Below are 11,434 nucleotides of genomic sequence, written 5' to 3'. Positions count from 1 at the left end.
GTTCTATTTGGAAAATTAAGTGTAGGATTTTAGAAAAGCTAAAGAGTAAACTTTATTAGAGTTTAGAACTATGCGACACACAACAAAAGCACAAATTTTAAGTAATGGAGTTGCATCATAAACAAACTAAACACAAAAGTCAAGATTACATGATATACATTTAAAAATTGGATATATATGTAATATATATATATAATTAGTTACATTGAGTAGCAAACTACAATTCACTTTTTTGTGTATTTAAATCCTCTTGTACAGTTATTACAATTTTTCCATTGCTTTTATTTGTAGCCATGTAATCATGTGCATCAATTATGTTATCCAAAGGCAGTATTCTGTCAATTACTGGCTGTAGCACTTTACCAGTGGTACCAGCATTAAAATGAGGCAGAGCGTTATCAGCAAATGCCTTAATCAATGAAGCTTTGTATTCATCACTTCTAGCTTTGAGTGTAGTGCCAAGTATAGAAGCACGCTTCCTGAGAACAGTACCCAGTATAGGACCATTGACATTTGGCCCTCCTAATAACCCATACACCACCCAACGTCCTTCTACAGCAAGACAAGCTGCATTTTGCTCCCAGTATGAACCTCCTACACAATCCAATATGACATTGACTCCTTTCCCATTAGTAGCCCCTAACACAAGGTCTTTAAATTCCGATTTTTTGTAGTTGAAACCATCTATAGCTCCCAGCTTCTTTGCGAAAGCTGTTTTTTCATCTGTTCCCGCTGTGACTATTGCTTTTGCACCAGCAAGTGTAACAAGCTGTACAGCTGCAGTGCCCACACCACTTCCACCACCATGAATCAAAACAGTTTCACCCTTTTGCAGGTTACCAACAAAATGTAACAGTTGATATGCAGTGAGCCATACTTCAGGTATTGCAGCTCCTTTTTCAAAGGTGAAAGCCTGTGGAATTGACATAACATGGTCCTGATTTACTGCTGCAAACTCAGAATATCCACCACCCGGCAAAAGAGCCATAACTTTATCTCCAATCTTCCATTTATTCGCTTTTTCTCCAACAGCATCCACAACACCAGAAACTTCAAGGCCTAGATGAGCAGCTTCTTTCATTCCAGGATATTTTCCTTCTCTCAAGAGCAAATCCGCACGGTTCAACGCTGTAGCGTGCACTCGTATCAAAATTTGATTATCGCCGGCCGTCGGTTTCGTTTCGTTTGTAGAAACGTAAAGCTCGCTAGAGCCGCCGAATTTATGCTGTCTGACAGCGCGCATTGTAGTTTGAGAAGCAAAAGACGTGTGAATCTGACAAGCAAGTATTACTCTAACCGAATTCGCCAGTAAAAACTTTTGCACACGATGACTAAGCATAGCACATCTTAACAATCAATCGCATACAACAGTCTTTTCTTCGTCTTAAGTTTATGTTTGTAAATGCTTAACGCTTGACTGAGTACGAACACGCATGACTGGATTGTCACGTGCCACTGGTTCAAAAACACAAATCTGCAAAAATATTTGGGGACTCCTACTCGTTCAATTTTTTCAAACCTTATGTTACTAATATAATGATACCAAGCATATATTATGTTGTAACTTTGAGATAAAATCATTTATTTTACACAGTTTTAGGCTACGATCAACAGAATAGGTGTCAATTAACAATTATCACAGTTCTACAAAGCACAGGATTCGAGCGCATATCTTTTGCGCACAGTAGAGCAAAAAAAATTAAAACTTCACTTGAATTAGTGAAATAAAATAAAGAATTCATATATATTGTTAAAACTCCTTCAGAGACGTAAAAAGGTGTACACTTCTAATAGTTGTTGGTGATTTAATTAATAAAGGACTGATAATATAGTTAGGAAGAAATCAGTAAATAAACAAAGGTAAAATTATTGCATCTTATTATTGCACGTTACATTGAGAGCCTTCTGAAGCATACTCCGAAGTTCGCACGTAAGTTGACGCTTGATTGTAAACGTAAGTTACGTCGCGTACAGCTTGCGTCAAAACGTCAGTGTCATCAGAGAGCGCATCATCGCCCCGTTCGCTACCAGCGTCGTTACTGTCAACGTGAGCTCTGTTAATTTCCAACCCCGTTTTAAGGGCACTTGAAGATTGCACTTGTTGTTTGTGCTTTGCCTTTTTCGCGTCTTGTTTATTTATAGATTTTCGAATTTCGTTGGGTTTAAAGTTGTTCTGTTCTTCGTCTTCAATACCGCCGGCATTACCACGGTACCTCTCAGCTAAATAAAGAAGAGTGTCTTTCGCTTCATTTGTTGGCAAGTTAGTGAGATAGCTATGTGGGACGATTTCTGCAATCCTAAAAAAAAGTCTATTAATAACTTCCTTTATAGATACAAAGATACTTTATAGGAACAAATAAATTACTAACTTGTTATTCCAAGAAGTGCTCGTATGCTTAATTTTGCCTCGTTTACTGCACAGCCATTGCAATGGCTTAAAACGTAATCAAAATCGGAAAATGCAAATTTAACAATATTGGTTTTAAACTGGTGCTGTAACAATAGGCAAGATTTGTGCATCACACAGATAAATGAATGTAACTCGCTTTATCCTCGCGCGGCCGGGAAATGCTGACATTCGTTATAACACGGATTTTCGGTGTTCTGTTTTACCTCGTGCCAGCTTACGAGTTACCAAGCACGTATGTAGCTTTGGGGATTTATTTAATTGTTTTTTTTATCTTTTAAATGACTGTTAATTTGAACAACCCATTAGTGACTACTGGACTGAAACAACTGCTGATGAATATCTTGCCCAAGGTCACATACGCCCACGGTGATGGCAGCAGCGACGAGCCTTTTACAGGTTTATTGCGATTTTTAAAAACCTAGTATTTCGCTTACCATTCGGGATCAACAGGACTGACAGTTGAAAGGTAGCTGTTCTCTGTGAGTTCAAACTTGTTGTAAATCACCCACTCTGGCCTTGAGTTGACCAATCCACAGTCTGGATGAAGTCGTGATATGTGTTTGTCTCGTATTATGTGATAATTCCCGCACCCATCGGTGTCTCTCGCGATCTGGTAAATAATTTATTTGTTATTATAGTACATATTTAGGTAGATATTTGTGGCATTGTGGCATGTAGAATGTAATGCGCTTTTGTTTTGGGTAAACATGTATTCAAACCAAAATTAAAGTTATGTGCTCTAAATTTTTTGTCTTCTCTGTTTTGGTGTCACTATGAAGTTACATTTCCCGTAACTTTACATTGTTTTTAAACTAAAATAGAAACTAAGACAGCTCAATTATAGATGGATGGAGTTTTGAAAAAAAAAATTTTTTTTGGAAAAAACGCAGTAGTAACAAGACCACTTGATTCGTATACTTTGAACGCAAATATAATAACCCATACAGCTCATAATATACCTGCATGAAGTATCCAGCAAGTAACGCTTTCTTGACACTAGTTTCCATTAACTGTGGTTCGATGACTGGTTCACTAACAGGAAGTTCAAGAATCTCCATCACTTCGAGTATTTCACTTCGTTTCTTGTCCGCCATTTTCAAAGCATCGTAACTCACGTAGTTGGCGTTGCACCAAGACTCAGATCGCTTGTCTTTAACAAACAATGAAACTGTTACCACCTTCTTATCAAACATTTATATTATGTGTTGGTTTATGTACAAAGGATTAAGAAAAAGATTCCAGAGTTTGTAATATACAAGTATGTACTTACACTGAAAAACTATATATAACGGACTGTACAGTATTTTGTGTTTACCTAATAAGTTAATCAGTATTTGGATATTCTGCACTACTAACTAAATAATGCAACGGCAATGTTTGCGAACAACATGTATGCACAAACATATGCTTGGTTATCAATATCGTAAAACGCAAGTGAAGCTTATTTCAACCATATTGGTATATAAGGCGAAGGGAGAAGACGGGACACCTTTAGTACCTATTATTTAATTATCCTAATCATGTTTTTAATCAAATAATAACTGTCTATTAAAGTCGTGAGGATACGGTTTTATATTTTATTAAATGTTCCTTGTTTACTATTAATTTGGACGTAAAAGTAGAATAAAAACGTGTCCCATCTTCCCCCACCCAACTATATTACAGCATGCATGATATGACCGTATAAATTCTTCTATTGCTTAACTTTGACTTACGCCTTGCGAAACGATAGAATATATTGAGGAAAGTGAAATGGTCGCCAGCTTTATGGGTCATGCTTCTTCTGCACACTGCAGCTTTGCTCTCTAAGCCAGGAGGAACTACGAACAAATCTGAACATTTTTGCATTGCGATAATAGTCACAATTTCCTGAAAAAAAAACATCATGAAAGCATTATGAGTTGTCAATTGTGAATGGTACTTCACACAGATGAAACCTACAAATTCAAACACACTGAATTGTGATATATATATGCATATAGTACTATGGGGTAAGATGGGACATCTCGTGATTTAAATAAATACCAACGGTCTTTCGGGGTCGTAAGGATACGGTTTTATAATTCTTTGAAAGTTCTTTGTTTATTTCCAAAAGAGACGAAAAAGCAGAATAAAAATGGGTCCCATCTTCCCTATCCTACTATAAGATAAGTATATGAAACCATAGTTTTAAATTTAAATGTTACGTTTAAAACACGGCAGTACATCGGTAAACTAAACATGTCAGCATATTATGTTTACCTGGGTACATCCTTCTCCACAACTTGCGATAACCACCTTGGCCTCCGCAAGTGACAGCGGCATCTCACTCATTACCATTCCTAGGTCAGATAGATTCCCATTCTCGTCCAATGCTCCGTGGTAATCCAACTCTTCCAATGCCAACATGTAAGCTTCGGGATCTTTACCAATAAACATATGGAATAACGTTTAAATTGATCTATATAGTAGGCTATATATGTGAGGTTAGATGGGACACCTTTAAGACATATTATCCATATCCTGATCGTGTTGTAAGCTAATAAAAACGGCCTATGTGAGTCGCGAGGATTGAATAATTCTCGGAACACCACCGAGAATATGGAATGAAAAGATGTCCCATCTCTTCCTTACTAAATTTGTAATTTATGATTCGTATCCACAGGCTGTGTTTCAGATAAGGTTAAATATATACTGTGGATAAGATAGATACCGCTAGCACATAATATCAACATTTTAGAGTCGTGAGAATTTGGTTATATAATGCTGTAGTTTTTTTCTTATTTACTATCAGATAGAACGGTATAAAACATAATAAATACATTCATCATCTCATATCATTGTAGGATGGGGAAAGATGTGACACCTTTTCATTCTATTTTCTCGTACAATTTGGTAGTAAACAAAGAACATTTAAAGAATTACAAAACATTGTCCTCGCGACTTTCCTAGACCATTGTTATTTGTTTAAAACACGACCAGGATATTTATATATTTTGTGCTAAAAGTGTCCCATCTTCCCCGACCCCACTATATATAGCAGGGTAGGGGAAGATCGGACACTTTTCATTTCATCTGGTTGAAATAAATAAACTTTTAAAGAATTGTAAAACCGTATTTTCAAGACTTCTATATATACTGTTGTAAAATGTTTAAAATCCAATCAGGATATTTGGATATTATATTCCAAAGGTGTCCCATCTGCCTCCATCCTACTATACATATCATTTGCACATTCATCAAGCATATAGAACAGATACGTTTTTATTCCAGGTCGTTTAAGACGTAACGCATGTAACAACAACACTGTACCTGGTGCTTCAAGTAGTTGGCATTGTGTGAGAGATACGTTTAGTCTTTGCAACAATCTTTTCATCAGCAAAACTTCAGTTGTAAGTTCAAAACGTTTGATTTCGGGAATCGACTGTTCTGATGCAGTCTGTAAAACTCGTATATATGTAATAAAAGCGTAATAAACTAAAGTACGTATGTGAATATTTGGTAATAGCAAAGAGATTAAACATTAAAGTAAGTTTGATCCCACCTCTTCAAAATGAACATGGTCGTAAAGTTTGTATAACTTTCCACCTGCCTGGCATCGGTCCATACGTAACGATGCGCTAGCTTGAGAAATGTATTGCTTAATATTGGAGTACGTGCGAAATCGGGTGTTAAAAACCTGAAATACATGCCAAGTGTATTTATAAAATACGGATTGCTTACGCAAGGTGGGAAAACTTACTTTTTCAAACTTCACGCCGGTGTCAATAACTACTGTTATATTTTCCATTGAGAAACACGACTCGGCTATGTCGTCACACACGACAATTCTTCGATTTATAAGATCACCATCTCCGAAGTTTGCTTTCTTGTCATACACTGCCTGTAAAAAGCGTGTATCTGATTATAGCCATATTTTTATAATCAAGTCCTACGAAAGACGTAACGTATAATTAGGTCCAACTAGTTGTACTCTATGAGATATAGTAGGGTGGGGAAGATAAGACACCTCTTCGTTCCATTTTCACCTTCCATTTGGTGGTAAACAAAGAACATTCAAAGATTTATAAAACCGTATCCTTACAACTCCCATAGACCGTTGTTAATTGTTTAAATTTAAAAAGAAGATCAAGATATTTAGATATTATGTGGTAGATGTGTCTCGTCTTTCCTCACCCTATACACTATATATACATTTCGCGTAAAGCCTTTCATGTTATACTGTTGTAAATACGTTGACATACATTATTCTTACATAAAAACGGAACAACAGTCAAGCAATCGTTCGTATTCAGTCAAACTTCACCACAAGCAACATATTATCACCTGCTGTGCACCGTAAGCAAGGCAACGGTGCAAGCGAACTACCGCTGCTTCTCCAGCATCTCCTCGCAGCGTCTTCATCGCGATCTCCCTTGCTATTCTGTCACATGTTTCTTCTACATCCTGCGACATAAAAGTAATAGAACCTTGAAAATAGGGCTAGTTTCACAGCCCAAAATATATAGTAGGGTGGGGAAGATGGGACACCTTTTCACTCTATTTCCCTGTCCTATTCAGGTGTAAACAAATACCATTTAAACAATTTTAAAACCCTATCCTCGCGTCTTCCACAGACCGTTGGTAATTGTTTATAACACGATCAAGATAATATTTGGATGTTATGTGCCAAAGGTAGGTATCCTGTCTCTTCCCTACTATAATTGTAGATATTGTTGCTAATAATCTTTTCTTTGTAACTTTTGTGCATATACTTTTAAGGTGGCTGTACACACTATCCGGAATTCGTCCGTTTTGTCTGTTTTGTCCGGATTTCGCTGCCGCATGCGGAATTGTACACGGGTTTGTATACGACTTCGCATGCGAATTCGCACGCCGGATATGTGTAAAGCCATCTTTAGGCGTTTAAAAGCACATTTCAGGTTTAGATGCATTTTTTAACATATATAACTCACCGCAGCAGTTGGTAGAAACACAAGAATATCTCCATCGAGATCTTGGTCGGAATGAAGGTTCAAAACAAGCGAAGTGATTTCTTCAATGAGTGTTTGGCCTTGTAGAGGAAGATGTACTATTTCGATCTGATCCGTCCTTTTCTTCTCAGCGACCTCTCTCCTGCTTCGCTCTCTTTCTGATATCAGGTTTTCATCCTGCTCTGACTTTTCGGGAGCCTTATCTTCATCGGAGGCAACAGCTTCGTCCAGGAAATGAAGATCAACGATCGGAACACCTTCGAAAAACTCTTCCAGTGTTGGCATTTCTTGAATCAAACTGACTAAGATAACTTTTAGATCTTCCCGCAAGTTTAATATAATTCTGAAAATATTTATGAATATAAGTTAAAATGATAACTGTACGTAGAAATACTTGTTACTTTAGCAGGGCTAGCAGAATATCAGTGGAGACGGTTCTTTCTTGAATCTCGTCGATGATAACAAAGCTGTATTTCTGCAACAGTGGATCATCTGACATTTCCCGCAACAATATCTCATCCGTTGTAAACCTGATACAAATATCGAGTAACTTTCTGGTATTCTATGTGGCAACCCAGTGGTCACTAATGGGTTGTCCAAGCCATACATAAAAAATAAGAAAACAAAACAAAAAATTATCCCCCACAAGGTAACATACATGGCAGCTCGTAAGTTGTGGCACGAGGTGTATGAACACCGGAGTTTTATAACGACTGTGGTTTTCCGGCCAGCACGCGAGGATAGAGTAGGTTACATTTCATTTCATGTTAGTCCTCTTCTTGCCACTAGAACCGATACGGGCAAAATAACAACTAAATTCATTCATTCGAACACAATACTAAATTTAAGACAGCAATCGACTTACTTTAACACTGTGTCCTCGGAGGCACAGTCTTGTTGGTGTACCTTATAACCGACCTCATTACCAACGCTAGTGAAATCCATTTCTTGTGCGACCTGAAACAATATTATTTAAACACCCATAAATGTGCTAATAATGAATGGAGCCGGTTGATACATATTTTATTAAGATGAAGGTATAGTCTGATCGCATGCCAAAGTTTTCCGCAACGCATACTATTGTGTGACCATTATTGCTTTGAAATAAACGAAAGTTGAAAATGATTTTCTTGTATATACATGGTGTACATACTATATCATACAACAGTATATATAGTAATGTGGGGAAAGATGGTACACCTTTTTTTTCTATTTTCCAGTTCCATTTGGTAGTAAATAAAGAACATTTAAAGAATTATTAAACCGTATGCTTATTACGACTTTCATAGGCCGCTGTTAATTATTTAAAACACGGGCAGGATATTTGGATATCATAGAATAAAGGTGCCCCATATTTACCCACCCTACTATATTAAAAAGATTGTAATATACTAGTTTCACAATCACCTGAACAGCAAGTGACATGGTAGCGGTTGCTACAGGTTGCGTACACACGACTGTACCAAAACTAAAGTCGGTTTCTTTCGCCAGTTGAGTGCACCATTGTGGAATCTGAAAATGGAAAGTAGTTTCTTTATACACTTTTATCGTTTGTTTTGGGTACTGATAATTTCATGCAGATTGCACTGCTTTGCAATGGCAGCCTGAGACTGTAATCCTATCATGAAAAACAGAGGGATAGTCGTAAAACTAAAGTCTCGGTTTGAAATTGAAGTTATTGTTTATCCTCGCGTGGCGAGTCAATCGTTATAAGCCGGAAGTTCTGTTTCATTCGTGTCCGTTTTCACTAAAATACGACTTTACCTGCGTACTTTTACCGCTCCCCGTTTTTCCAGTAACCAATACCACAGAGCTCTCTTCTACTGCAACAACGAAATCCTCTTTCGCTTGCCAGACTGGCAACGTTTTTCGTTCCCTTAATAACTGGTAATAGTTAGTTGAGTAAGGCAAGCCATCAAAAGGATTCAAATCCAAAACGTCATTTTCGTGAGACTGAAACTCTTCGTCATTTAAAAGCACAGGGAAGGAATCCAAATGTTCATCTTCTCCAGATACGTCCTCGTTGCTACTGAGAAGAAATTCGTTTAAATCTTCTTGTTCTTGAATACGTGCTGCTTCAGTGAATTCATTGTCTGGTATAACCGGAGAGTTCTTCGACGTTGATCCGTCTATGAGTGTTGATAATGATAAAAATCGATAATAGACTGTCTGCTTTTATACAGCTCTATGTTTAAAGAATACATGCGTATGTAACTCGTTTAACACTAACTTATTCAGAAGGGAACAGCGTTATACGCACCACGTTCAAAAAGCACCCGTGTTTCATACATTAGGGTGGGGAAAGATGAGACACTTTTTCATTCTATTTTCTTAACCCAGTTCATGGTAAACAAAAAATATTTAAAAGAATATAAAACCGTACCCTCACGACCTCCATAGACCGTTGTCAATTTTTAAAAACACGATTATGCTATTTGTATATTATGTGCTAAAGGTGTACTATCTTCTCCCACCCCACTACACCATTTTCAGCCTATACTTACTCCAAACATACACACCGATTTCTGCTTTTGTTTTATCTTCCTTTTCATGTCTCTGAACTTTTAGGCCGGATTTTTCTTTATTTCCCGGGTCCATTATTGTGCTGTGCTGTGAAACGGCCAAGGGTCAACACCACGACCATAACTAATGCAAGGTCATATTTCCACCTATTCTGAGCGCTCTGTTGCCTTAAACTGTTTACGAGGTGTATGAAATATGAAATGTTAGTAAGTGGTTGGTTGATCTAACATTAGATAGCGGTAATAACTGATTTGACTGACATCTGTACAATGAGCTACAAATCGACAGAAATGGTAATTAACTGTAATCTATTCTGAGCTGGTCTGCGGCACATGCTTTTAATGGTAGCGACGCTTTTAATTGCACAGCATTCTATAGCATTATAGGATTACGATACATATACAGTCTAACAGTATAGGGACAATACGCTTCTGCTTCTCTAGAGTATTACTTAAAGTGTATATAGTCCTTATGCTGACGAACCGGTTGTTTGATATACCGATTACCAATCTAAACCAATGATTACACCTATAATGTATACTACAGCATATCAAAATCTTAATATATCTAACAATATGCCTATGCTGATAGGCAGAGATTGTAGTTGTGTTTAAGGCCTATAACTGTCAAAGTATTGTTTATTCAAAGCTATTGTTCTGCGCTTTGTAACTCAAACAAAGCTTAGCTTTATTCTTTTCTTCTGTCGCCCATTGAGTTCGATTCGAGCTAGTTCTGTTCAACGTGTCTCTAGTTTAATATTTAACCCTATCGGGACCACGTGATCGTCTCGAGTACGTACTTGTTCGAACAGCTGACGATTATGTTATTACGTCATTCTATTATCTTCGTAATATAACTGGGGGGTATACGGAAACAAAAAGTTTGAATATAGTGGGGTGGAGTAAAATAGGACTTATTTTTTATTCTATTTCCTGTCTCATTTGACAGTAAATAAACAATATAGTTTACAGAATTATATAAGATCGCAATTCTCGTGGCTGTAAAATAGCGTTAGTAATTGTTAAGAACACGTTCAGGAAATATGTGATTAAAGTGCCAGCTCTATACTGTTTTACCCCACAGTACTATATACAACTAAATGGCGATTTATAGTTGACGACAACGAAGTGGGTGTGAGAGTTATGATTACTACATGAGGCTGCTATATACTTATACAAAACAGGGCAGAAAAATGTCGATCATCAAATTTTAAAACACAAAATAGCCGCCTTCTGCAATTAAGAGGCTGTCCAGTTGTATGTTTAGTAAAACATATATGATGTTGGGAATTGTAATACAATGTCTCTATGATCCGCGTCACACTATAAAGTCTGAGGGGTAAGATGGGATACCTTTAGTAGATAATGTCTAAATATCCTGATTGTGTTTTAATCAATTAACAGCGGTTTATTGGAGTCGTGAGGATACGGTTTTATAAAAATTTGAATGTTCTTTGTTTACTATCAAATGGATTGAGAAAATAAATGAAAAGGTGTCCGATCTCCCCCCACCCTACTATAGCTAGCATACCCTGTTTGTTTGATACAAA

At 37.1% G+C, this 11,434-nt stretch overlaps 2 protein-coding genes across 3 annotated transcripts; both read right to left on the bottom strand.

Annotated features, from left to right (window-relative positions):
• Position 1: 1 nt before the first annotated feature.
• On the bottom strand, positions 2-1,423 carry LOC149732204 (quinone oxidoreductase PIG3-like). Its single transcript, XM_089883628.1, has one exon. It carries the CDS (start codon positions 1,337-1,339, stop codon positions 218-220), a length of 1,122 nt encoding a protein of 373 aa, XP_089739754.1. The 5' UTR covers positions 1,340-1,423; the 3' UTR covers positions 2-217.
• A 142-nt stretch (positions 1,424-1,565) lies between these two features.
• LOC149732203 (putative pre-mRNA-splicing factor ATP-dependent RNA helicase DHX32) lies at positions 1,566-10,112 on the bottom strand. 2 transcript variants are annotated; one of them, XM_089883591.1, is made up of 15 exons: positions 9,867-10,112; positions 9,127-9,491; positions 8,770-8,874; positions 8,228-8,319; positions 7,764-7,892; positions 7,345-7,705; positions 6,716-6,835; positions 6,132-6,272; positions 5,934-6,068; positions 5,702-5,828; positions 4,652-4,812; positions 4,126-4,279; positions 3,370-3,560; positions 2,845-3,020; positions 1,566-2,297 (listed from the first exon to the last, which is right to left on the bottom strand). In XM_089883591.1, exons 1-15 carry the CDS (start codon positions 9,958-9,960, stop codon positions 1,880-1,882), a joined length of 2,769 nt encoding a protein of 922 aa, XP_089739717.1. In that variant the 5' UTR covers positions 9,961-10,112; the 3' UTR covers positions 1,566-1,879. The 2 variants fall into 2 exon arrangements, with proteins under 2 accessions (XP_089739717.1, XP_089739718.1); XM_089883592.1 differs by having other exon boundaries at positions 9,882-10,110.
• Positions 10,113-11,434: the final 1,322 nt, after the last annotated feature.

The sequence above is a fragment of the Ciona robusta genome, chromosome 8 (genome assembly GCF_009617815.1).
Source record: "Ciona robusta chromosome 8, ASM961781v2".
Classification (NCBI taxonomy): domain Eukaryota; kingdom Metazoa; phylum Chordata; class Ascidiacea; order Phlebobranchia; family Cionidae; genus Ciona; species Ciona robusta.
This window is presented reverse-complemented; position numbering and strand designations above follow the sequence as displayed.

What these genes read in the sequence shown, in the direction of transcription:
- LOC149732203 (XM_089883591.1), bottom strand. Translation starts at nt 9,960, where the DNA reads ATGGACCCGGGAAATAAAGAAAAATCCGGCCTAAAAGTTCAGAGACAT. An exon ending in TGTTTCTACCAACTGCTGCG is followed by an intron (nt 6,836 to 7,344) that starts GTGAGTTATATA and finishes TTTATGTCGCAG; the next exon opens with GATGTAGAAGAAACATGTGA. An exon ending in ATTCTATCGTTTCGCAAGGC is followed by an intron (nt 3,561 to 4,125) that starts GTAAGTCAAAGT and finishes TGTTTGTTAAAG; the next exon opens with ACAAGCGATCTGAGTCTTGG.
- LOC149732204 (XM_089883628.1), bottom strand. Translation starts at nt 1,339, where the DNA reads ATGCTTAGTCATCGTGTGCAAAAGTTTTTACTGGCGAATTCGGTTAGA.